Source organism: Taudactylus pleione, unplaced genomic scaffold, assembly GCF_031769625.1.
Source record: "Taudactylus pleione unplaced genomic scaffold, aTauple2 ptg000984l, whole genome shotgun sequence".
In the NCBI taxonomy this organism is placed as follows: Eukaryota; Metazoa; Chordata; class Amphibia; order Anura; family Myobatrachidae; genus Taudactylus; species Taudactylus pleione.
In genome coordinates this window covers 350,903-377,362 of record NW_028285385.1, presented here as the reverse complement: position 1 = coordinate 377,362, position 26,460 = coordinate 350,903, and the positions used below count along the sequence as shown (strand labels likewise).

Sequence of the window (26,460 nt, the reverse complement as noted above, 5' to 3'; positions counted from 1 at the left end):
GTAAGTTATTCATTGTTGTGTATTTATATATTTATATCAACTGCATATTGTATTGAGTGCAGTATAGATTTTGGGACTATCGATTGTATATATTTATGGAAAATTAGGATAGATAGACAAAAATGTTTGTAGAGTGTGCTATTTAAAATACAGATTAATCACTGAGCACATACACTACCGTTCAAAAGTTTGGGGTCACTTAGAAATTGCCTTATTTTTTAAAGAAAAGCACTGTTTTTTTCAATGAAGATAACATTAAAGTAATCAGAAATACACTATATACACTGTTAATGTGGTACATGACTATACTAGCTGCAAATGTCTGGTTTTTAAAGGAATATCTACATAGGTGTATAGAGGCCCATTTCCAGCAACCATCACTCCAGTGTTCTAATGGTACATTGTGTTTGCTAAGCGCATTAGAAGACTAATGGATGATTAGAACACCCTTGTGCAATTATGTTCGCACAGCTGAAAACGAGTGTGCTCATTAGAGAAGCTATAAAACTGGTCTGGAGCATCACATTTGTGGGCTCGATTATACTCTCCAAATGGCCAGAAAAAGACAACTTTCATGTGAAACTCAACAGTCTCTTCTTGTTCTTAGAAATGAAGGCTATTCCATGCAAAAAATTGTCAAGAAACTGAACATTTCCTACAACGGTGTGTACTACTCCCTTCACAAACAGGCTCTAACCAGAGTAGAAAGAGAAGTGGGAGGCCCTGGTGCACAACTGTGCAAGAAGACAAGTACATTAGAGTCTCTAGTTTGAGAAATAGACGCCTCACAAGTCCTCAACTGGCAGCTTTATTAAATGGTACCCGCAAAACGCCAGTGTCAACGTCTACAGTGAAGATGCGACTCCGGGATGCTGGCCTTCTAGGCAGAGTGGCAAAGAAAAAGCCATATCTGAAAGATTAATATGGGCAAAAGAACACAGACATTGGATAGAGGAAGATTGGAAAAAAGTCTTATGGACACACGAATCAAAGTTTGAGGTGTTTGGATCACACAGAAGAACATTTGTGAGATGCAGAACAAGTGAAAAGATGCTGGAAGAGTGCCTGACGTCACCTGTCAAGCATGGTGGAAGTACTGTGATGGTCTGGGGCTGCTTTGGTGCTGGTAAAGTAGGAGATTTGTACAAGGTCAAAGGGATTTTGAATAAGAAAGGCTATCACTCCATTTTGCAACGCCATGCCATACCGTGTGGACAGCGCATGATTGGAGCCTATTTCCTCTTCCAACAGGACAATGACCCAAAGCACACCTCCAAATTATGCAAGTACTATTTAGGGAAGAAGCAGGCAGCTGGTATTATGTCTGTAATGGAGTGGCCAGCGCAGTCACCAGATCTTGTGGGAGCAGCTTGACCATATGGTACGCAAGAAGTGCCCATCAAGCCAATCCAACTTGTGGGAGGTGCTAAAGGAAGCGTGGGGTCAAATTTCTTCAGATTACCTCAACAAATTAACAGCTAGAATGCCGAAGGTCTGCAATGCTGTAATTGCTGCAAAAGGAGCATTCTTTGACGAAAGCAAAGTTTGAAGGAAAAAATGATTTCAAATATAAATCATTATTTCTAACCTTGCCAATGTCTTGACTATATGTTCTTTTCATTTTGCAACTCATTTTGATTAATAAAAGTCAGTTTTCATGTAAACCACGAAATTGTCTGGGTGACCCCAAACTTTTGAACGGTAGTGTATGATATTCATTTATAATTAGTGACTCTCTCCGTGATTGGATAGGAGCGGTATTTAAGGACATTCTTGTGAGCATGGGGTATACTTACCTTCTGAAGAAACAGTCACGCTATTTAGACGGAGAAACGAGTAAAGGATTAACACCACTACAGTAATACCATCCACGGGGTTTGCAACTATTGGAGTTCATTCCATCTTGGAACTCTTTATACACCCCCAAACGAGCAGGAGCTGTGCTGCTTTAATTACCGGAGGAGACAGTGTCTCACTAGAGTATCACTGCCCCAGGGATTACAAACGGCAGCCTAAGTGAATTAATGAACAAGTGAGGCATAGCATCTGTCATCGGCATTACACGTGGAGTACAAGCTGCAGCCAGAATAAGGTAAGGACAGGACCAGCATTACCTAAAAGTTAATCTTTTGGGAGAAAGCTGGGGATTTCCACCGGGACATGAATATTCCTAATCATTGCTGACCAGCTGACCTAAACGGGGCTTAAAACTCATTTATAACTACAAGCTCCTATGTGCGGGTGAATATATATTGCTCTAAACAGAAGTGACTATGCTTGCCAACTTTGGTATCTGTTGATATTTGGAGTGATTCCAACCTTTTAAAACCTCTAGTGGATTGATGGTATATATACATTGTGACGTTCTTTGAGTTTTAGTAACAATTAGCAAAGTGCTATTTTGTGTCTTATAGTTGTAATTTTAAAATTACATTTTCTCATTATATGTGTGCTCATGTAATAATTTATAAGCGCTCCCTATGATATGTTATTTAGACCTCATTTTCATCAAACATGCTAAATAGCTCACCTGAGCCCCACATTAGCCAGGCCTGTCAGCAAAGTGTGACATTGTGACTGCTTACACCAGGAGAGGTGGGAGGGGTGAGGACCGTGTACAATAAGGGCACAGTCACATAACTGTGACTCAGACATGGACACTTAGGAGGTGTATGTAGTGTGGGTGCTGATACATGTGATGATGACTGTGACTCCTTACACCAGGAGAGGTGAGGACCGTATACAATAAGGGCACAATCACATAATATTAATTAATTAATATAGAACCTACTGGGTCATATCGCAGGGTTTGACGGACATGACCTGATGGAAGGAACGTTTGGGTGGAACCTCCTAGTAGCAAAATGTGAAGCTGGAACTTGCCTTGAATGCTTTAGAATAAGGGTGGGCAATAAGCAGCCCCCCAGATGTTGTAAACCTACACATCCCAGCATGCCCTGCCACAGTTTCGCTATCTAGCCATGCTAAAAATGTTGCAATGCATGCTGGGATTTGTAGTTCAACAACAGCTGGAGGGCCGCCTATCGCCCACCCCTGCTTTAGAAGGAACAATGAAATGATACCAGCTGCATCGGATTTTATTCATACACAATTTTTTTAGTTTGCAAAAAGTTTTCTATACAGGAATACAAATGTAATTAAAGTATCTGAGAGCACTAACAACAACAAATAGTGGAAATTACAAAGAAAAATCCAGCGTTGTTAATATGTGGTGCACTTGAAAAGAAGACATTACAATAACTTTCATTTCTACATTAAAATACATTTTAATTTAAAGATCAGCAAATGCTTGGTAAAAGCAATAGTCTGTCAATACAAAGGATTACACAGTAGTGAAGAAGACATCCGGTGAGTGCAAGACACCCAGCATCCATCCCCATGTGTCAGGAGGACTGAGCAGTAGCCAGAGCCCCATCACGGTGCCTCCACCTCACTCACTGATACATGAGAGACACAATGACCAGAAGATCCTGGAACTCACCAGCAAGATCATTCAGCTGCTGACTGGAGAGGTGACTGCTGGGAATGGGACATTATACAGTAACACCAGGAGATGTGTCTGGGTGATGACAGGAGAGGTGACTGCTGGGAATAGGACATTCTACAGTAACACCAGGGGATGTGTCTGGGTGATGACAGGAGAGGTGACTGATGAGAATGGGACATTATACAGTAACACCAGGGGATGTGTCTGGGTGATGACTGGAGAGGTGACTGCTGGGAATAGGACATTATACAGTAACACCAGGGGATGTGTCTGGGTGATGACTGGAGAGGTGACTGCTGGGAATGGGACATTATACAGTAACACTAGGGGATGTGTCTGGGTGATGACTGGAGAGGTGACTGCTGGGAATGGGACATTATACAGTAACACCAGGGGATGTGTCTGGGTGATGACTGGAAGGTGACTGATGGGAATGGGACATTATACAGTAACACCAGGGGATGTGTCTGGGTGATGACTGGAGAGGTGACTGCTGGGAATGGGACATTATACAGTAACACCAGGGGATGTGTCTGGGTGATGACTGGAAGGTGACTGATGGGAATGGGACATTATACAGTAACACCAGGGGATGTGTCTGGGTGATGACTGGAGAGGTGACTGCTGGGAATGGGACATTATACAGTAACACCAGGGGATGTGTCTGGGTGATGACTGGAGAGGTGACTGCTGGGAATGGGACATTATACAGTAACACCAGGGGATGTGTCTGGGTGATGACTGGAGAGGTGACTGCTGGGAATGGGACATTATACAGTAACACCAGGGGATGTGTCTGGGTGATGACTGGAGAGGTGACTGCTGGGAATGGGACATTATACAGTAACACCAGGGGATGTGTCTGGGTGATGACTGGAGAAGTGACTGCTGGGAATGGGATATTATACAGTAACTCCAGGGGATGTGTCTGGGTGATGACTGGAGAGGTGACTGATGAGAATGGGACATTATACAGTAACACCAGGGGATGTGTCTGGGTGATGACTGGAAGGTGACTGATGGGAATGGGACATTATACAGGGAATGTGTCTGGCTGATGACTGGAGAGGTGACTGCTGGGAATGGGACATTATACAGTAACACCAGGGGATGTGTCTGGGTGATGACTGGAGAGGTGACTGCTGGGAATGGGACATTATACAGTAACACCAGGGGATGTGTCTGGGTGATGAATGGAGAGGTGACTGCTGGGAATGGGACATTATACAGTAACACCAGAAGATGTGTCTTGGTGAGGACTGGAGAGGTGACTGCTGGGAATAGGACATTATACAGCAACACCAGGTGATGTGTCTGGGTGATGACTGGAGAGGTGACTGCTGGTAATGGGACATTATACAGTAACACCAGGGGATGACTGGAGAGGTGACTGCTTTGAATGGGACATTATACAGTAACACCAGGGGATGTGTCTGGGTGATGACTGGAGAGGAGACTGCTGGGAATGGGACATTATACAGTAACACCGGGGGATGTGTCTGGGTGATGACTGGAGAGGTGACTGCTGGGAATGGGACATTATACATTAAAACCAGGGGATGTGTCTGGGTGATGACTGGAGAGGTGACTGCTGGGAATGGGACATTATACAGTAACACCAGGGGATGTGTCTGGTTGATGACTGGAGAGGTGACTGCTGGGAATGGGACATTATACAGTAACATCAGGGGATGTGTCTGGGTGATGACTGGAGAGGTGACTGCTGGGAATGGGACATTATACAGTAACACCAGGGGATGTGTCTGGGTGATGACTGGAGAGGTGACTGCTGGGAATGGGACATTATACAGTAACACCAGGGGATGTGTCTGGGTGATGACTGGAGAAGTGACTGCTGGGAATGGGATATTATACAGTAACTCCAGGGGATGTGTCTGGGTGATGACTGGAGAGGTGACTGATGAGAATGGGACATTATACAGTAACACCAGGGGATGTGTCTGGGTGATGACTGGAAGGTGACTGATGGGAATGGGACATTATACAGTAACACCAGGGGATGTGTCTGGGTGATGACTGGAGAGGTGACTGCTGGGAATGGGACATTATACAGTAACACCAGGGGATGTGTCTGGGTGATGACTGGAGAGGTGACTGCTGGGAATGGGACATTATACAGTAACACCAGGGGATGTGTCTGGGTGATGACTGGAGAGGTGACTGCTGGGAATGGGACATTATACAGTAACACCAGGGGATGTGTCTGGGTGATGACTGGAGAGGTGACTGCTGGGAATGGGACATTATACAGTAACACCAGGGGATGTGTCTGGGTGATGACTGGAGAAGTGACTGCTGGGAATGGGATATTATACAGTAACTCCAGGGGATGTGTCTGGGTGATGACTGGAGAGGTGATTGCTGGGAATGGGACATTATACAGTAACACCAGGGGATGTGTCTGGGTGATGACTGTATCATTGTGTGTATCAGGTTCCTATAAGGTGTCAGGATATCACTGTATGTCTCCATGCAGGAGTGGGAGTATATAGAGGAACACAAGGGTCTGTACAAGGACGTGATGATGGAGAATCACCGGACCCTCACATCACTGGGTAAGAGGAGACTGTCATTTATTGTACAGGGGAGAGCAAGTATGGGAGCCTCCTATATACACACACATCACCTGATAATCACATATATACAATGTACTCAGTCACTGTGTATCTCCTACAGATGGACCCAGTAACAGTAATACTCCAAAGAGATGTCCCCGTCCTCTGTATTCCCAGCACTGTACAGAGGAGAATCACATATATACAATGTACTCAGTCATTGTGTGTCTCCTACAGATGGAGCCAGTAACAGAAATACCCCAGAGAGATGTCCCCGTCCTCTTTATTCCCAGTATTATACAGAGAAGAATCACAGGATCCCGCAGGAGCATATTTATATGTTAATTAAGTCACCTTTAAGGTGAATTTTATTCTGTTATAAAAACCATGTTTTTTTTTATCCTCTTTATAATATAACCCATCCATTCCCTTTATTATGAGATTGCTGCTTTTGAACTGATATTTTTTTTTATCACACAACTAAAGGGGCCCATACACGATCTATCTGAAAAGAATGATTCACAAATCCTGTGATTTTTTTCCCCCCAATCTAAAGATTCCCCAATCCACCAATCTGTGCCCATACATTGCGTATAGTTTTCGGTGACCTGCAGATCTTTTTCAGGAAAGACAGATCTGGCCATCCTGAGAGGCTCATTATTTTTACAAGTAACGGTCGGCAAATCGGCTATCATTACCATACACTAGCAAACTACAGCCCCCGATTGGTCAGTGAAATCCAACATGTTGGAAAACCTGATTTAGCGATTACGATCTCTTTTTGACCGGAATAGTCAATCAGGGAAGCACATACATTAGCCATTTATTAGGCCAATCATCGCCCCAATGTGGATTTTCATTCTAGAATATCCTTTCCCTAATACCCTCTGCTAATTACCCATCTACTAACATCTAGCCATTGCTTTATGAATGCCAAGATACCCCATAGGGGGTGCACAGGATAAGGGAGATTGTTATAGGGAGACACTTTTGAAGCTCCTCCAATGTTGCTGTAGACCCATCAGTGTCATAGCCAGTCTTTGACAAGACAGGGAGCGGAGCTGGAAATATAGTCACCTCAAGCATAGGCACTGGCTATTACTAAGGATGCCTACTAGGTCATACATCCACCAGGGTGACCTGGGATTAGAGCCTACTTTATTACAAGGTGCCGTTAAAAAAAATAAGTGTATTGACAGTGATCCCCACACTATTACTAAACTTACTGCTTTATTAAAAAAGATTTGTTTATATTTAATAATTGTAACTATACTATTTAGATCATACCAGGCCAGGGTCCTTGGCAGATATCATGATCAACTCCCATCCCCCTCACCTACTGGATGGGCTGGGACTTTATAGTCCTGACTGTGCTAGTCTCACTTTTTGACTTTTCCTTGCCAAGTTCTCAGCTGCAAATGTGCCATTCAGCCAAGGGAGTGTTTACTCCTCCTTGTAACCCTGCCGACTACGCCACAAAGCCCTCTTGGTTACTTTTCTGAAGAGGTTTCTCCTTGTTGTCATCAACTTTGGAGGAACTTCTAGATCTTGGCAATGTTCATATTATGCCACATTTTCCAGCTTATTAATGATAGTCTTCATAATGCTTCATGGTACATGTAATGCTTATTAACAATATCACATAGAGGTTTTAAAAGTCCATTGCAGACCATGGCTATCCCAATAATTAAGGGAAACATATCAGAACAGCTGTCTGTACCTGGGTTTAATCACAATAATTTTTATTGAAATAAAAAAATAAATAAAAAAATAAATAATTATATATATATATATATATATATCCATATATCCTGTGGACGTGGTTTAAATAAAGTGTTACTGAGTAACCCTGAACACAGCTACAGCCCCATTATGAAAGGATTAACTTTCACTTCTTCCTACACCGTCTGTGTTGCTGACATCCACCATAGTTACAAGCTCTTTACTATCTGCTACTTTTGTTTCCATCCTAACGGGGTGCAACTGGCAGGATCTATACCCATTACACAGACTGTAGTCACACTGTTCCTCTATGACAAAATGTTCCTGACACACAGATGTTTCCCTCTATGGAAGTTACAGGGAGAGAAATAGTTTTTGTCACTTCCTAATTTCTTCTTTTTTTTTTGCAGATTTGTCATATCTAGTTGTTTTAGATCTTCAAACAAAACTAAATATAATACCAAGATAACCTGAGTAAACACAAAATACAGTTTTTTTAAAATGATGATTTCATGTATTGAAGGAAAAATAAGTTATCCAACACCTATATCACACAAATTAAACACTAATTGCCCCTACTAAAACTTAATAGCTGGTTGTGCCACCTTTAGCAGCAACAACTGCAACCAAATGCGTCCAATAACTGTAGATGTCTTTCACATCGCTGTGAATTAATTTTGGCCGTATTGTAGTCAGAATTGCTTTAGTTCAGTCACATTAGGTTTTTGAGCTTTAAATAATTTCTCCCGTGTGACTTCTCTGGTGTATAACAAGATATGATTTCTGTGTATAACATTTCCCACACTCAGAGCATGAAAATGGTTTCTCACCTGTGTGAGTTCTCTGGTGTCTAACAAGAGTTGGTTTCTGTGCAAAACATTTCCCACACTCAGAGCATGGAAAAGGCCTCTCACCTGTGTGCCTTCTGTGATGTTTAAAAAGATCTGATTTCTGTGTAAAACATTTCCCACACTCAGCACATGGAAATGGCCTCTCACCTGTGTGACTTATCTGATGTCTAACAAGATCTGATTTGTGTGTAAAACATTTCCCACACACAGAACATGGAAATGGTCTCTCACCTGTGTGACGTCTCAGATGTGTAACAAGGATTGATTTCTGTGTAAAACATTTTCCACACACAGAACATGGAAATGACCTCTCCCCGGCCTTAGCTGGCTGACGGGTAATAAGCTTTGTGCTTTGTGTAAAATATTGGGCATCTATAGAAGAGGGAAATATTTTATCTACTGTATGAGCTGTAAAAGATGTACCAATATAACATTTGTCAGAATATTGCCCATGATCAGAGGCATCAGAAGATATATCTGCACTGTGAGGTACCGGATGTATAATTGGGGTTATCAGGTTTTCTCCTGGATAATATTGGGTGATATCATCTATTTCACATTTTCGAGTTAACATGATATGATCCTCTGAGACATTCCGGCTGCTACATCCATCTGCTGGGAATAAAATACATATGGAAATATTAATATTTACCTACAAGTAAAATTTTTCAATAGACTATGGCAAAACGTCCCCAAATTGCCGATGTTGGAGTAATATATGAATCATTCAGCTGGCATCAAAATTTACTGTTATTGATAAATATAAATATACACTCATGTGCCAGAAAACAGAGATAGCCGCTTCCATTCCCAGTACATGCCACCACACCCCCGCATTAAATGGAATCTTCCTCAATAGAAATACTATATCTAGGCAGATATCTTTGCAACCAGTCACCATATAATAAGCAGTGATAATGGCAGAATATCACAATGTAAGCAACTCTGAAAGATGCTTCATAGTAATTGGATTCCAGCATTCACTCAGATGGGAGCAGGCTCTTTCAGCAGGACAATGCATCACCGCACAGATCAAAAGCCACCAGATTACAGAGCATTCCTCTGAGTATCTACACAGCAGTTCAGAGAGCTTGTGGTGTCCGTGTCCCCATATCTACACAGTACTTCATAGAGCTTGTGGTGTCCATGCCTTGCATCTACACAGTACATCAGTTTGCTTGTGCTATCCATACCTCGTATCTATACAGTACATCAGAGAGCTTGTGGGGTCCATGCTCCGTATCTACACAGTACATCAGAGAGCTTGTGGTGTCCATGCCTTGCATCTACACAGTACATCAGAGAGCTTGTGGTGTCCATGCCCACTATCTACACAGTACATCAGAGAGCTTGTGGTGTCCATGCCTTGCATCTACACAGTACATCAGTGAGCTTGTGCTATCAATACCTCGTATCTACACAGTACATCAGAGAGCTTGTGGGTTCCATGCTCCGTATCTACACAGTACATCAGAGAGCTTGTGGTGTCCATGCCTTGCATCTACACAGTACATCAGAGAGCTTGTGGTGTCCATGCCTTGCATCTACACAGTACATCAGTGAGCTTGTGCTATCCATACCTCGTATCTATACAGTACATCAGAGAGCTTGTGGTGTCCGTGCCTCGTATCTACACAGTACGTCAGAGAGCCTGTGGTGTCCATGCTAGGTACCTACACAGTACATCAGAGAGCTTGTGGTGTCCATGCTCCGTATCTACACAGTACATCAGAGAGGATGCCTCGGGTCCTCCTCTATATATACCCCACTCCTAGCTACAGGCCTCCAGTTGCATAACCAAGCCTAAGGAAGGAGAAGGAAAGAGGAGAAGGAAGAACAATTGTACACTAGAAACACTCATACAAGATGAAGGAATCCGTGCCCGAAAGAAAAATTACCCAATGAAGCCAGGTGCGTCAGGGTGGGTGCCTTGTGGACCCTATGGACCTCGAAGAAAAAGTGTGATCAAGGTAAGTGTACCAATTTTCTTCAGGGTCCATAGGGATCCACAGGGATACCATTGGGATGTCCTAAAGCAGTTTCCCTAGGGTGGGAGACGCTCCTGAGCAGAAAGGAGAACTCATCACCCAACGGAAGCATCCTGAGAGGCAAAGTATCAAAGGTGTCAAACCTAAGAACGGTGTGGACAGACCATGTGGCTGCCTTGCACAATTGCTCAGCAGAGGCACCACTACTAAATGCCCACAATGGCCCTACAGACCGAGTAGAATGTGCTGTCACTGTGTTTGGGACAGGGAGATCAGTGTACACCTGAGAGATAGTCATACGTAACCATCAAGCCAGGGTCTGCTTGTTAGCTTGCCATCCTCATTTGTGAAAACCATATAATACAAAAAGAGGATATGATTTTCTAACAGAGCTCTATCCTGGTGAAAAATAAAAATGGAGAGCGACAAGAGAGCACTGCCAAATCAGAGACTCTGCATGCAGAAGAGATAGCGAGGAAAAAAAAATGTCTTTGCTGTCAACCATTTCAAGTCTACAGAGTCCAGAAGTTCAAATGGAGAAACCTGTAGCCTCTTAAGAACCAAAGACAGATCCCACGGTGCTACCGATGGGATAAAAGGAGGCTGAACTCGCAGAACTCCCTTAAAAAATGTTTTTTTCATATCTGGCAAAGAAGCAATCTTTCTTTGGAACCAGACTGAGTGCAGAAACCTGTACTCTCAACATAGCCAGGCGGAGACCAAGGTCTAATCCAGTCTGGAGAAAAGCCAAAACCCGGGAAACCCTAAACACTTTAGGGTCATACTCCCTGCGGGAACACCACTGACCAAAGGAATTCCAAACTCTGTAATAGATGAGGGCAGAAGAAGGTTTTCGAGCCCTAAGCATCGTTTGACTCACAGAGCTGGAAAACCCCTTGCTCTTAAGATGGAAGATTCAAGAGCCACGCCGTCAAAGTAAAGACAAGGTAAGTCTGGATGTCGGCAGGGATCCTGCATTAGCAGATCCTGCCATAAAGGCAGAGGATACGGACTGTCTATGGACAGATTCTGTATGTCGGTGAACCAATGACGTCTGGGCCAAGCCGGAGCCACCAATATTACTGTTGTGCTTTCCTGCTTGAATTTCCTGAGAACTCTTGGGAGGGAAATTGGAGGAAAGAGATACACCAGCTTCAAGTTCCATCTTACTGCCAGTGCGTCCACGAATGCTGCTGATGGGTCTCTGGACCTTGTAGTTGTGACGTGATGCCATGAGATCTATGTCTGGTAGACCCCATTTGTTCACCAAGATCTGAAACACTCCTGGATGGAGAGCCCACTCTCCGGCGTGTATGTCCTGATGACTTAGGATGTCTGCTTCCCAATTGAGAACCCCTGGTATGAATATTGCAGAGATGGCCAGTAGATAATGTTCTGCCCAAATCAGAATACTTGTCACTTCCTTTATGGCTGCAAGACTTTGCATGCCTCCTTGGTGATTGGGATAGGCTACTGTAGTTGGGTTGTTGGATGGATCTGGGATCGGCTTGCCCTGAAGCAGGTCCTGTGCCATGATCCCGTGCTCTGTATACTGCTCGCAGTTCCAGAATGTTTATTGGCAGATGACTTTCCTCATTTGTCCATCTTCCTTGAAAGTTGTGATGACCTGTCACTGCTCCCCATTTGCAAACACTGACATGCGTGGTGAGAAGTACCCAATTTGGAATCCAGAATGGGCGCCCTTTTTTCAGATGGTCCTTTTTCAGCCACCACAGAAGGGATAGATGAACCTCCATAATAAGGAGCATCTGGGACACTGTCCATTTCACCGGGAGAGAATCAATCTTTGCAGAGGTATGGAATGGAACTGAGCATACACCACCATGTCGAAGTTGGATACCATTGATCCCAGGACCTGCATAGCTGATAGAATGGATACATTTCGCTTGCATAGCAGCTTGAGAATCTGCAACGATAAGGCTGCAATATTGTCCTCTGGCTGAAACACCCTTTGTGCGTGGGAATCCAGAAATGCTCCCAGATGAACCATCTGCTGTGTTGGAGAAATAGATGATTTCTTCCAATTGATGATCCAGCCATTCCTTTGTAGACAGGCTATCGTCAATTGGAGATGGTGTTGTTATACAACTGCCAATAACAGAAGGTCATCCAGATATGGCAGTATTCTGATGCCTTGATAGCTTAGATAAGCCCTCATGACCGCCATAATTTTGGTAAAAACCAGAGGGGCCATCTACAGAACAAAAGGCAGTGCCTGAAATTGGTAATGCTGCTGAAGGACAGCAAACCTTAGAAATCTTTGGTGGGATGACGTAATAGGAACATGTAGATAAGCATCCTGAATGTCCAGGGAAACCATGTAATCCCCAGGCTCCATTGCCAAAATAATTGGAGAGTTTCCATACAAAACTTGGGTACATGGATAAACCTGTTAAGGGTTTTTAGATTTCGTATAGGGCGATCAGCCCCATTCGGTTTCTGAACCAAAAACAGATTTGAATAATAACCCTTTCCTTGTTGTGACACAGGAACCGGGATTATTACCCCCGCCTGCAGCAGGGAGTGAATGGCCTCCTGAAGGGCCAAGGCTTTGACCGCATCTATTGGAGGATCTATGCAAAATAACTTCTGGGGAGGATGCCTCTGGAAAGGGAGAGCATACCCCTGAGAGACCACTTCTTGGACCCAGGCATCTGTTGTTGTTTGACACTAGTAACCCGCAAATTGAAGAAGTCGGCCTCACACCCTGGGATCCACCAGGAGGAGGCCCGCCCCGTCAGGCCGAGGGTTTGTCGCCTTGCTTACAAGCTGGACGATTTGTTGGCCCAGACCTCTTAGTTTGTCGCCTTGTGGTCCTGTGAAAACTAGCTGATTTGGGATAAAGAGTATTCCTTTGCTCATCACTGTAGACCGAAAGAAAACCTACTTAGACTTTACTGCAGCCGTACATGGAAACCCTGCTGATTTTGAAGCTGCCAGAGTAGCTAATATCTCATCTAAACCCGAAAGGTAAGGTTTCCAGAGCCTTCTTTGATCCTGTATCAGCCTTCCAGGATCTTGGCCCTGCGTGCTACTACTGAAGCTGCTGATCCTTTGGAAGCTAAAATTCCAGCATGCACTGCAGCTCTTCCCAAATAGGAGACCGCTTCCTGTCTATGAGAGATATACATCATCTGTTCTCTGGTAGAGAATCTTCCAATGCCCCTGTCCATTCTTCAACAGCTCTGGCTACCCAGGCTCCAGCCATAGTTGGACAAGCTAAAATATTGTCTTAAGACATGCTTCAGTCTGTCTGTAGCGTCCTTCAGAGACAATGTATGGGCAATGTAGCATTTTTAAGTAAGTGCAATACATGTGCATCCACAGTAGGAGGAATCTCCCACTTAGTACATGCAGAAGCTGGGAAAGGATACAACGTTGTTAATCTTTTATTGGCATAAAACCATTTATCCGGGTTACCCCATGCCTCCTCGATTAGCTCAGCGAGCTGCTCAGATATAGGAAACTCCGTCCTGTTTACCTTTATCTCTTGACATATTCGGAATAAAGGAGACAATACAAATGCAATGTGACAGCCTTCACAAATACATTTAACAGAGATGGAGAGAAAACACAGCGATAGTTATAACTGATAGTCAGAAAATAAAGGACAGTATCAATACAGCAGCTAGCAAACAGTCACATACAATGCATATGTAATATAATCGCAGTATACTCTAAATCAACTACTCAAACACGAGGCATGGTAGGATATAGAGCACTACATACCTGCATCAAGGGAGAGGTTGTGAGCGTCTCATATACACGGGGAGGGTAGGCGGAGCGACCCAGATGCAGTCCTTCCATAAGGTTTTCATGCGTCTGGGTCGGGAAGGAGCAGCCGGGGGACGGTCTACCTCTTCTAAGCTGCATCAACCAGTCGGGTACGCTGGCCTCATGGCAGCAGATATGCGTCTGCTGCCAATCCCCGGCGTCAGACGATAAGGCCCCGGCAGTCTAGGGAGGACGCGGACGCTCCGGGGCCTGACTGCAACGGCTTCTGGTGCGTCTCCGACACCAGAAGCAATGACTCCAGTGCGCGATTCCCGTAAGTGACATCTCCGTGCGTCCGTTTGCAGTCAAGGTCCCAAGCAAAGCAGAGACCCGCCGTAATCATCAGCCCAGTTACTGGTGGTTTGGCCCGAAGGGAGGTAGATGGAGTCGCAGAACATTCGTCTTAATGCAGACGCTGAGTACTGCTAACCCGAAAACATAGAAATAAAACAAAAGCTCAGGACTGCCTGAGCAGTCCCCCGTTACAAAAGTGCGTATTAATCCTGCCGCACCAAACAAACAACTGAAGGCCTCTGGCTAGGGGTGGGGTATATATGGAGGACCCAAGGCATCCTGGGAGCTGAACGCTTTAACTGTTTGGTGCCTGGATCTCTCCAACCACATTCCCTTATGGTATCCCTGTGGATCCCTATGGACCCTGAAAAAGAAACACATATGTTTCTCTTCTTTACACATATAAATGTTGGCATAAGTTGGTGCGACGTTGTTACCCATCACACATCCTGTTAGTTGTTGATGGAACGCGCCATGGCACATGAAATAGTTCTTTGTTAATGTAAGCCATAGGAGCGTCATGAAGAGGTCAGTGTTATTATTCATCACATTTTCCTCAATCAAAAAAGTCCTCTGACTATAACTTGTAGTGTGTATTGTTTATACGTACTCTCTAGCAAGACTACTCTGCATTACAGTATTGAGCTTTTAGCAGTCGGTGTAAACATTAGGTGATTATTTTATAATTTGTTATTCTGACAGATATACATAAATTATTCAGCCACCATAACTGACAGCGTGAGATATACACACACAGTATGTGTATATATATATGTATATATATATATATATATATATATATATATATATATATATATATATGATAGATAGAGATAGATATATAGATATATATATCTTTGCTGCATCTATGAGCATTGATTATCCAGTTTTCCCACATTTGAGTATTATGACAAATGATTATCTGTATTGTTACATGGCGTGCCATCCCCGCTTGACCCCGAGCTGCAGCAGGTCAGTGGACTTACTTATAGTAAGATTTCTGTAATGTCAGACTTGTTTATATATTTGTCTACCTCGATAAAAAAGCCAAGGGGCTCCAAATGAAATCATAAATATCTGTGAATCACCAGAGAGACTGTGGGGAGGAGACTGGTCAGATCTCTGGGCTGGTAACACACAGTGACATGATGTGAGGGGGAGAGCAGGAGTATAATAGGGACTGATGGCTCCTGATGTATGAGATACACCAGAGAGTGTGGGGAGGAGACTGGTCAGATCTCTGGGCTGGTAACACACAGTGACATGATGTAAGGGGGAGAGCGGGAGTATAATAGGGGCTGATGGCTCCTGATGTATGAGATACACCAGAGAGTGTGGGGAGGAGACTGGTGAGATCTCTGGGCTGGTAACACACAGTGACATGATGTGAGGGGGAGAGCAGGAGTATAATAGGGACTGATGGCTCCTGATGTATGAGATACACCAGAGAGTGTGGGGAGGAGACTGGTCAGATCTCTGGGCTGGTAACACACAGTGACATGATGTAAGGGGGAGAGCGGGAGTATAATAGGGGCTGATGGCTCCTGATGTATGAGATACACCAGAGAGTGTGGGGAGGAGACTGGTGAGATCTCTGGGCTGGTAACACACAGTGACATGATGTGAGGGGGAGAGCAGGAGTATAATAGGGACTGATGGCTCCTGATGTATGAGACACACCAGAGAGTGTGGGGAGGAGACTGGTCAGATCTATGGGCTGGTAACACACAGTGACATGATGTGAGGGGGGGAGCAGGAGTATATTAGGGGCTGATGGCTCCTGGCTATGCCACTGGGTAGATAATTTTTCCTCTTTGCTTTTGAACTGACAGAGGGTGTAGGATAAGATATTGTTGTAGTGACTGACAAAGGAGATATGTGACTTTTTTCTGTAATAAGTGTTTATTACTCACCTGTGCTGATAGCTGTAGGGATTTCCTCCTCCTTACACTGCTGACCACCCATCACATACATATCTTCTTCTACCTCTATAATTTCTACCTTAATATCAGCAAGATCTTCATTCTAAATGACCAATAAAAGAATAACATCTGATTTGATTGAGAGTAAAACAGCAGGATGAGTATATATTAGACACAAACAGATTCTCTACACATCATATAGTGACAGTCACTTTGGGATATTGGGGAGACCCTAAATCCCATCTACCTGATGCTCTTGTGGGATCCTGCGATTCTCCTCTATACAATCCCGGTAATAAATAGGACGGGGAGATCTCTCTGGGGTATTTCTTTTACTGGGTCCATCTGTAGGAGACAAACAGTGACTGAGTACATTTTATATATGTAATTATCAGATGATGTGTGAATATAGGGGGTCCCTCATACCAGCTCTCCCCTGTACAATAAATGACAGTCTCCTCTTACCCAGTGATATGAGGGACCGGTGATTCTCCATCATCACGTCCTTGTACAGACCCCTGTGTTCCTCTATATACTCCTCCTCCTGCATGGAGACATAGACAGTGACATCCTGGCACCTTAAAGGAACCTCACACGCAATGATACAGTCATCACCCAGACACATCCCCTGGTGTTACTGTATAATGCCCCATTCCCAGCAGTCACCTCTACAGTCAGCAGATGAATGATCTTGTTGGTGAGTTCCAGGATCTTCTGGTCATTGTGTCTCTCATGTATCAGTGAGTGAGGTGGAGGCACCGTGATGGGGCTCTTTGTCCTGCTGAGTCCTCCTGACACACGGGGACGGCTGCTGGGTGTCTCACACTCACCGGATGTCTTCTTCACTACTGTGTAACCCTGTGTATTGGGGGAGACAACAAACATCACTACATACACGCCCAGATGCCCTCACCTCCCCAGTCATGTCCTCGTATTACTATAGATAAGTGATGTCACTGTGACACTCCCAGATCCCCTCACCTCCCCAGTCATGTCCCTGTATTATTACTATAGATATAAGTGATGTCAATGTGACACTCCCAGACCCTCTCACCTCCCCAGTCATGTCCCTGAATTATTACTATAGATATAAGTGATGTCACTGTGACACTCCCAGATCCCCTCACCTCCCCAGTCATGTCCCTGTATTATTACTATAGATATAAGTGATGTCACTGTGACACTCCCAGACCCTCTCACCTCCCCAGTCATGTCCCTGTATTATTACTATAGATATAAGTGATGTCACTGTGACACTCCCAGATCCCCTCACCTCCCCAGTCATGTCCCTGTATTATTACTATAGATATAAGTGATGTCACTGTGAGACTTCCAGATCCCCTCATCTCCCTGTATTATTACTATAGATATAAGTGATGTCACTGTGACACTCTCAGACCCCCTCACCTCCCCAGTTATGTCCCTGTATTATTACTATAGATATAAGTGATGTGACTGTAACACTCCCAGATCCCCTCACCTCCCGTCATGTCCCTGTATTACTATAGATATAAGTGATGTCACTGTGACACTCCCAGACCCTCTCACCTCCCCAGTCATGTCCCTGTATTATTACTATAGATATAAGTGATGTCACTGTGAGACTTCCAGATCCCCTCATCTCCCTGTATTATTACTATAGATATAAGTGATGTCACTGTGACACTCCCAGATCCCCTCACCTCCCCAGTCATGTCCCTGTATTATTACTATACATATAAGTGATCTCACTGTGACACCCCCAGATCCCCTCACCTCCCCAGTCATGTCCTTGTATTATTACTATAGATATAAGTGATCTCACTGTGACACTCCCAGATCCCCTCACCTCCCCAGTCATGTCCCTGTATTATTACTATAGATATAAGTGAAGTCACTGTGACATTCCCAGACCCCCTCACCTCCCCAGTCATGTCCCTGTATTATTACTATAGATATAAGTGAAGTCACTGTGACATTCCCAGATCCCCTCACCTCCCCAGTCATGTCCCTGTATTATTACTATAGATATAAGTGAAGTCACTGTGACATTCCCAGACCCCCTCACCTCCCCAGTCATGTCCCTGTATTATTACTATAGATATAAGTGATGTCACTGTGACACTCCCAGATCCCCTCACCTCCCCAGTCATGTCCCTGTATTATTACTATAGATATAAGTGATGTCACTGTGACACTCCCAGATCCTCTCACCTCCCCAGTCATGTCCCTGTATTATTACTATAGATATAAGTGATGTCACTGTGACACTCCCAGATCCCCTCACCTCCCCAGTCATGTCCCTGTATTATTACTATAGATATAAGTGATGTCACTGTGACACTCCCAGATCCCCTCACCTCCCCAGTCATGTCCCTGTATTATTACTATAGATATAAGTGATGTCACTGTGACACTCCCAGATCCCCTCACCTCCCCAGTCATGTCCCTGTATTATTACTATAGATATAAGTGATGTCACTGTGACACTCCCAGATCCCCTCACCTCCCCAGTCATGTCCCTGTATTATTACTATAGATATAAGTGATGTCACTGTGACACTCCCAGATCCCCTCACCTCCCCAGTCATGTCCCTGTATTATTACTATAGATATAAGTGATGTCACTGTGACACTCCCAGATCCCCTCACCTCCCGAGTCATGTCCCTGTATTATTACTATAGATATAAGTGATGTCACTGTGACACTCCCAGATCCCCTCACCTCCCCAGTCATGTCCCTGTATTATTACTATAGATATAAGTGATGTCACTGTGACACTCCCAGACCCTCTCACCTCCCCAGTCATGTCCCTGTATTATTACTATAGATATAAGTGATGTCACTGTGACACTCCCAGATCCCCTCACCTCCCCAGTCATGTCCCTGTATTATTACTATAGATATAAGTGATGTCACTGTGACACTCCCAGACCCTCTCACCTCCCCAGTCAGCAGGTAGATTATCTCCAGGGTGAGATTTATTATCCTCTCAGTCATGTGACTCCTGTCCTTATCCATCCTCAGTGATTTATACAGGACACGTCTCACCCTCACGTGACAAGGATCTGACGTCTCACTGCACAGAAATCTAGGAATAAATATAATTATTAGAAGTTTTTTCTTACCAGCTATTTATGTAGTGAGCACATATTACACAGCGCTTTAAAGAGAATATTTAGTCACATCTGTCCCTGCCCCAGGGGAGCTTACAATCTACATTTCCTAACATGTGGACACACACACTATGGGGATTTATGAAAGAAACCAACTAACCTACCAATATGTCTTTGGAGAGTGGGAGGAAACCAGAGCCCGTGGAAAAAAAACGGGGAGAACATACAATCCACACAGACAGGAACTAGGTTGGGAATTAAATTCAGGACCCCAGAGCAGAGTAGAATTGCTGTCCACTAAGCTTTCGTGTTGCCTATAGAAACAAGAGTACACAGAGTAACCACTGAGTCCCCTCATTCCCAGAGCCATAGAGTCTAGGTCAGTGTTTTTCAGAAGTTCCTCTGACCCAACTTCATAGGGCTGCTCAGTGACCACCACATGTCATTGGTGGAGGTTACACCAATGGTCCTCTCATGGCCAAGAGTTTTGCACCTCCACGACACATACTTGATGCAATTTTCCTGAGGTAGCGGACCTGATCTGTGTATGGGGGGGGGGTGCAGAGGGGTTTACTCAGACACTCCCAGGTGACCCACCTCTATTAATAACTTGGTATCCATGGTTGGCCTGAGCTTTCCTTGGCGAGAGGGTTAATAGTCCCCTCCCTAGATATGATGATGTTGCCCCAGTGTAACAGTATCGGGGGCAGAGTAATGGATGACTTGTTATTGTAGACGGGATCAGGTACATAGAGACCATTTCGGCACCCAGAATGGATGGCTAAGGTGCTGGGAGACCCAATGGGGTAGATGGAAGGGGTGGCCAAGGTTCTCATAGCCCTATTCTGACACCCACAATGGCGGCAACATACTCAGAGCTCCATCTGTCACCAGCAACAGATTGTTAATGCACTCAAAACTCTATGTTGGCCCTAATTCTGGCTAATGGCACCCTGAACAACAGGCAGCTGAAATATATGACTAGTGTAGAAGGGACTGAACCTCAAAATATATCTGCTATCTGCCCCCCAGCGTCCCCCTCACACTGCTCTCTGTCCCAGCTTCCCCCTCACATTACTATATGCCCTCACACACTGCCCCCAGCATCCCCCTGACACTGCCATCTGGCCCCACATGCCCCCAGCTTCCCCCTCACACTGCCATCTGCCCTCACACACTGCCCCCAGCTTCTTCCTGACACTGCCATCTGCCCTCACACACTGCCCCCAGCTTCTTCCTGACACTGCCATCTGCCCTCACACACTGCCCCCAGCTTCTTCCTGACACTGCCATCTGCCCTCACACACTGCCCCCAGCTTCTTCCTGACACTGCCATCTGCCCTCACACACTGCCCCCAGCTTCTTCCTGACACTGCCATCTGCCCTCACACACTGCCCCCAGCGCCTTCTCTGACCTTAGTCTCTTTCAATGCAGCCTGCAAGACCCAGGGACTCTGTGTGAGCGATCACATGGTCTGATCACATGATCTGATGCTACCTAAAGACGTCAGAGGGAACAAACCAATACCCAGCCCATCACACCCTACTTCCGGGCTGAGGGTTACGCCGAAGTTCCTGGCTGTGCGGTCCACCCTACTTTCGGGCTTTGCGTTCCACTCTACTTCCGGGCTGTGCGTTCCACACACCGGAAATGTGATATCATCCTTTGCTGCAGCTTCCGCGTGGCCTTTTGAGCGCGAAGAAGGCGACGTCTCTGTGTCCGGCAGCAGCAGGTAATGGTGTCCTACTACAGGCGATGCACTCTGTGGTGTCCTAATATACAGGGGCAACAGCCTGTGATGTCCTATTATACAGGGGGACCAGGCTGACGTGTCCTACTATACAGGGTATAGACAGCCTGTGGTGTCCTACTGTACTGGGGGAACGGCCTGTGGTGTCCTCATGTGTAGCGAGGGGGAGCAGCCTGTGGTGTCCTACTTTACAGGGGAGCAGCCTGTGGTGTCCTGTTATTAATATACAGGGGGATCAGCCTGTGGTGTCCTGTTTATTAATATTATTATAGAGGGGGATCAGCCTGTGGTGTCTTATTGTTATTATTATAGAGGGGGATCAGCCTGTGGTGTCCTGTTACTATTATTATAGAGGGGGATCAGCCTGTGGTGTCCTGTTACTATTATTATAGAGGGGGATCAGCCTGTGGTGTCCTGTTACTATTATTATAGAGGGGGATCAGCCTGTGGTGTCCTGTTACTATTATTATAGAGGGGGATCAGCCTGTGGTGTCTGTTATTATTATTATAGAGGGGGATCAGCCTGTGGTGTCTGTTATTATTATTATTATTATAGAGGGGGATCAGCCTGTGGTGTCTGTTATTATTATTATGATAGAGGGGGATCAGCCTGTGGTGTCTGTTATTATTATGATAGAGGGGGATCAGCCTGTGGTGTCTGTTATTATTATTATGATAGAGGGGGATCAGCCTGTGGTGTCCTGTTGTTGTTGTTGTTATTATTATAGAGGGGGATCAGCCTGTGGTGTTGTGTTATTAATATTATTATAGAGGGGGATCAGCCTGTGGTGTCTTATTGTTATTATTATAGAGGGGGATCAGCCTGTGGTGTCCTGTTACTATTATTATAGAGGGGGATCAGCCTGTGGTGTCCTGTTACTATTATTATAGAGGGGGATCAGCCTGTGGTGTCCTGTTACTATTATTATAGAGGGGGATCAGCCTGTGGTGTCCTGTTACTATTATTATAGAGGGGGATCAGCCTGTGGTGTCTGTTATTATTATTATTATAGAGGGGGATCAGCCTGTGGTGTCTGTTATTATTATTATGATAGAGGGGGATCAGCCTGTGGTGTCTGTTATTATTATTATGATAGAGGGGGATCAGCCTGTGGTGTCTGTTATTATTATTATGATAGAGGGGGATCAGCCTGTGGTGTCCTGTTGTTGTTGTTATTATTATAGAGGGGGATCAGCCTGTGGTGTTGTGTTATTAATATTATTATAGAGGGGGATCAGCCTGTGGTGTCCTGTTATTATTATAGAGGGGGAGCAGCCTGTGGTGTCTTATTGTTATTATTATAGAGGGGGATCAGCCTGTGGTGTCCTGTTACTATTATTATAGAGGGGGATCAGCCTGTGGTGTCCTGTTACTATTATTATAGAGGGGGATCAGCCTGTGGTGTCTGTTATTATTATTATTATTATAGAGGGGGATCAGCCTGTGGTGTCTGTTATTATTATGATAGAGGGGGATCAGCCTGTGGTGTCTGTTATTATTATGATAGAGGGGGATCAGCCTGTGGTGTCTGTTATTATTATTATGATAGAGGGGGATCAGCCTGTGGTGTCTGTTATTATTATTATGATAGAGGGGGATCAGCCTGTGGTGTCTGTTATTATTATTATGATAGAGGGGGATCAGCCTGTGGTGTCTGTTATTATTATTATGATAGAGGGGGATCAGCCTGTGGTGTCCTGTTGTTGTTGTTATTATTATAGAGGGGGATCAGCCTGTGGTGTTGTGTTATTAATATTATTATAGAGGGGGATCAGCCTGTGGTGTCTTATTGTTATTATTATAGAGGGGGATCAGCCTGTGGTGTCCTGTTACTATTATTATAGAGGGGGATCAGCCTGTGGTGTCCTGTTACTATTATTATAGAGGGGGATCAGCCTGTGGTGTCCTGTTACTATTATTATAGAGGGGGATCAGCCTGTGGTGTCCTGTTACTATTATTATAGAGGGGGATCAGCCTGTGGTGTCTGTTATTATTATTATTATTATAGAGGGGGATCAGCCTGTGGTGTCTGTTATTATTATTATGATAGAGGGGGATCAGCCTGTGGTGTCTGTTATTATTATTATGATAGAGGGGGATCAGCCTGTGGTGTCTGTTATTATTATTATGATAGAGGGGGATCAGCCTGTGGTGTCCTGTTGTTGTTGTTATTATTATAGAGGGGGATCAGCCTGTGGTGTTGTGTTATTAATATTATTATAGAGGGGGATCAGCCTGTGGTGTCTTATTGTTATTATTATAGAGGGGGATCAGCCTGTGGTGTCCTGTTACTATTATTATAGAGGGGGATCAGCCTGTGGTGTCCTGTTACTATTATTATAGAGGGGGATCAGCCTGTGGTGTCCTGTTACTATTATTATAGAGGGGGATCAGCCTGTGGTGTCCTGTTACTATTATTATAGAGGGGGATCAGCCTGTGGTGTCTGTTATTATTATTATTATAGAGGGGGATCAGCCTGTGGTGTCTGTTATTATTATTATAGAGGGGGATCAGCCTGTGGTGTCTGTTATTATTATTATTATTATAGAGGGGGATCAGCCTGTGGTGTCTGTTATTATTATTATGATAGAGGGGGATCAGCCTGTGGTGTCTGTTATTATTATGATAGAGGGGGATCAGCCTGTGGTGTCTGTTATTATTATGATAGAGGGGGATCAGCCTGTGGTGTCCTGTTGTTGTTATTATTATAGAGGGGGATCAGCCTGTGGTGTTGTGTTATTAATATTATTATAGAGGGGGATCAGCCTGTGGTGTCTTATTGTTATTATTATAGAGGGGGATCAGCCTGTGGTGTCCTGTTACTATTATTATAGAGGGGGATCAGCCTGTGGTGTCCTGTTACTATTATTATAGAGGGGGATCAGCCTGTGGTGTCCTGTTACTATTATTATAGAGGGGGATCAGCCTGTGGTGTCCTGTTACTATTATTATAGAGGGGGATCAGCCTGTGGTGTCTGTTATTATTATTATTATTATAGAGGGGGATCAGCCTGTGGTGTCTGTTATTATTATTATGATAGAGGGGGATCAGCCTGTGGTGTCTGTTATTATTATTATGATAGAGGGGGATCAGCCTGTGGTGTCTGTTATTATTATTATGATAGAGGGGGATCAGCCTGTGGTGTCCTGTTGTTGTTGTTATTATTATAGAGGGGGATCAGCCTGTGGTGTTGTGTTATTAATATTATTATAGAGGGGGATCAGCCTGTGGTGTCTTATTGTTATTATTATAGAGGGGGATCAGCCTGTGGTGTCCTGTTACTATTATTATAGAGGGGGATCAGCCTGTGGTGTCCTGTTACTATTATTATAGAGGGGGATCAGCCTGTGGTGTCCTGTTACTATTATTATAGAGGGGGATCAGCCTGTGGTGTCCTGTTACTATTATTATAGAGGGGGATCAGCCTGTGGTGTCTGTTATTATTATTATTATAGAGGGGGATCAGCCTGTGGTGTCTGTTATTATTATTATGATAGAGGGGGATCAGCCTGTGGTGTCTGTTATTATTATTATGATAGAGGGGGATCAGCCTGTGGTGTCTGTTATTATTATTATGATAGAGGGGGATCAGCCTGTGGTGTCTGTTATTATTATGATAGAGGGGGATCAGCCTGTGGTGTCCTGTTGTTGTTGTTATTATTATAGAGGGGGATCAGCCTGTGGTGTTGTGTTATTAATATTATTATAGAGGGGGATCAGCCTGTGGTGTCCTGTTGTTGTTGTTGTTATTATTATTATTATAGCGGGGGATCAGCCTGTGGTGTCCTGTTACTATTATTATAGAGTGGGATCAGCCTGTGGTGTCCTGTTGTTGTTGTTGTTATTATTATTATTATACAGGGGGAGCAGCATGTGGTGTCCTGTGATTATTATACAGGGGGAGCAGCCTGTGGTGTCCTGTTATTATAGAGGGGAGCAGCCTGTGGTGTCCTATTATTATTATTATACAGGGGGAGCAGCCTGTGGTGTCCTGTTATTATTATTATTATACAGGGGGAGCAGCCTGTGGTGTCCTGTTATTATTCTTATAGACGGGGAGCAGCCTGTGGTGTCCTGTTATTATTCTTATACAGAGGGAGCAGCCTGTGGTGTCCTGTGATTATTATACAGGGGGAGCAGCATGTGGTGTCCTGTTATTATAGAGGGGAGCAGCCTGTGGTGTCCTATTATTATTATTATACAGGGGGAGCAGCCTGTGGTGTCCTGTTATTATTATTATACAGGGGGAGCAGCCTGTGGTGTCCTGTTATTATTCTTATAGACGGGGAGCAGCCTGTGGTGTCCTGTTATTATTCTTATACAGAGGGAGCAGCCTGTGGTGTCCTGTGATTATTATACAGGGGGAGCAGCATGTGGTGTCCTGTTATTATAGAGGGGAGCAGCCTGTGGTGTCCTATTATTATTATTATACAGGGGGAGCAGCCAGTGGTGTCCTGTTATTATTATTATACAGGGGGAGCAGCCTGTGGTGTCCTGTTATTATTCTTATAGACGGGGAGCAGCCTGTGGTGTCCTGTTATTATTCTTATACAGGGGGAGCAGCCTGTGGTGTCCTGTTGTTATTATAGAGGGGGATCAGCCTGTGGTGTCCTGTTTGTTGTTATTATAGAGAGGGATCAGCCTGTGGTGTCATTATTATTATTATAGAGGGGGAGCAGCCTATGTTGTCCTGTTATTATTATAGAGGAGGCTCAGCCTGTGGTGTCCTGTTTATTATTATTATAGAGGGGGATCAGCCTGTGGTGTCCTGATTATTATTATTATTATTATAGAGGGGGATCAGCCTGTGGTGTCCTGTTATTATTATAGAGGGGGAGCAGCCTGTGGTGTCCTGTTGTTGTTATTATTATAGAGGGGGATCAGCCTGTGGTGTTGTGTTATTAATATTATTATAGAGGGGGATCAGCCTGTGGTGTCCTGTTGTTATTATTA

At 44.4% G+C, this 26,460-nt stretch overlaps 2 protein-coding genes across 2 annotated transcripts in view; one reads left to right on the top strand and one right to left on the bottom strand.

Annotated features, from left to right (window-relative positions):
- The window catches only part of LOC148454557 (uncharacterized), a 127,728-nt gene extending 106,492 nt beyond the window's left edge, over positions 1–21,236 (bottom strand). The window contains exons 1-6 of the mRNA XM_088460784.1: positions 21,168–21,236; positions 19,580–19,727; positions 17,323–17,514; positions 17,122–17,200; positions 16,904–17,001; positions 16,648–16,759 (exon numbers count right to left, since the gene is read on the bottom strand). Coding sequence (XP_088316910.1) covers positions 16,648–16,759; positions 16,904–17,001; positions 17,122–17,200; positions 17,323–17,514; positions 19,580–19,657 — 559 coding nt within the window. The 5' untranslated portion in view covers positions 19,658–19,727; positions 21,168–21,236. The remainder of the gene's footprint in view (positions 1–16,647; positions 16,760–16,903; positions 17,002–17,121; positions 17,201–17,322; positions 17,515–19,579; positions 19,728–21,167) is intronic.
- A 190-nt stretch (positions 21,237–21,426) lies between these two features.
- Positions 21,427–26,460, top strand: part of LOC148454553 (uncharacterized) — a 171,038-nt gene continuing 166,004 nt past the window's right edge. Inside the window, exon 1 of the mRNA XM_088460780.1 lies at positions 21,427–21,485. The gene's annotated coding sequence lies outside the window, so the exon portion shown is untranslated. The remainder of the gene's footprint in view (positions 21,486–26,460) is intronic.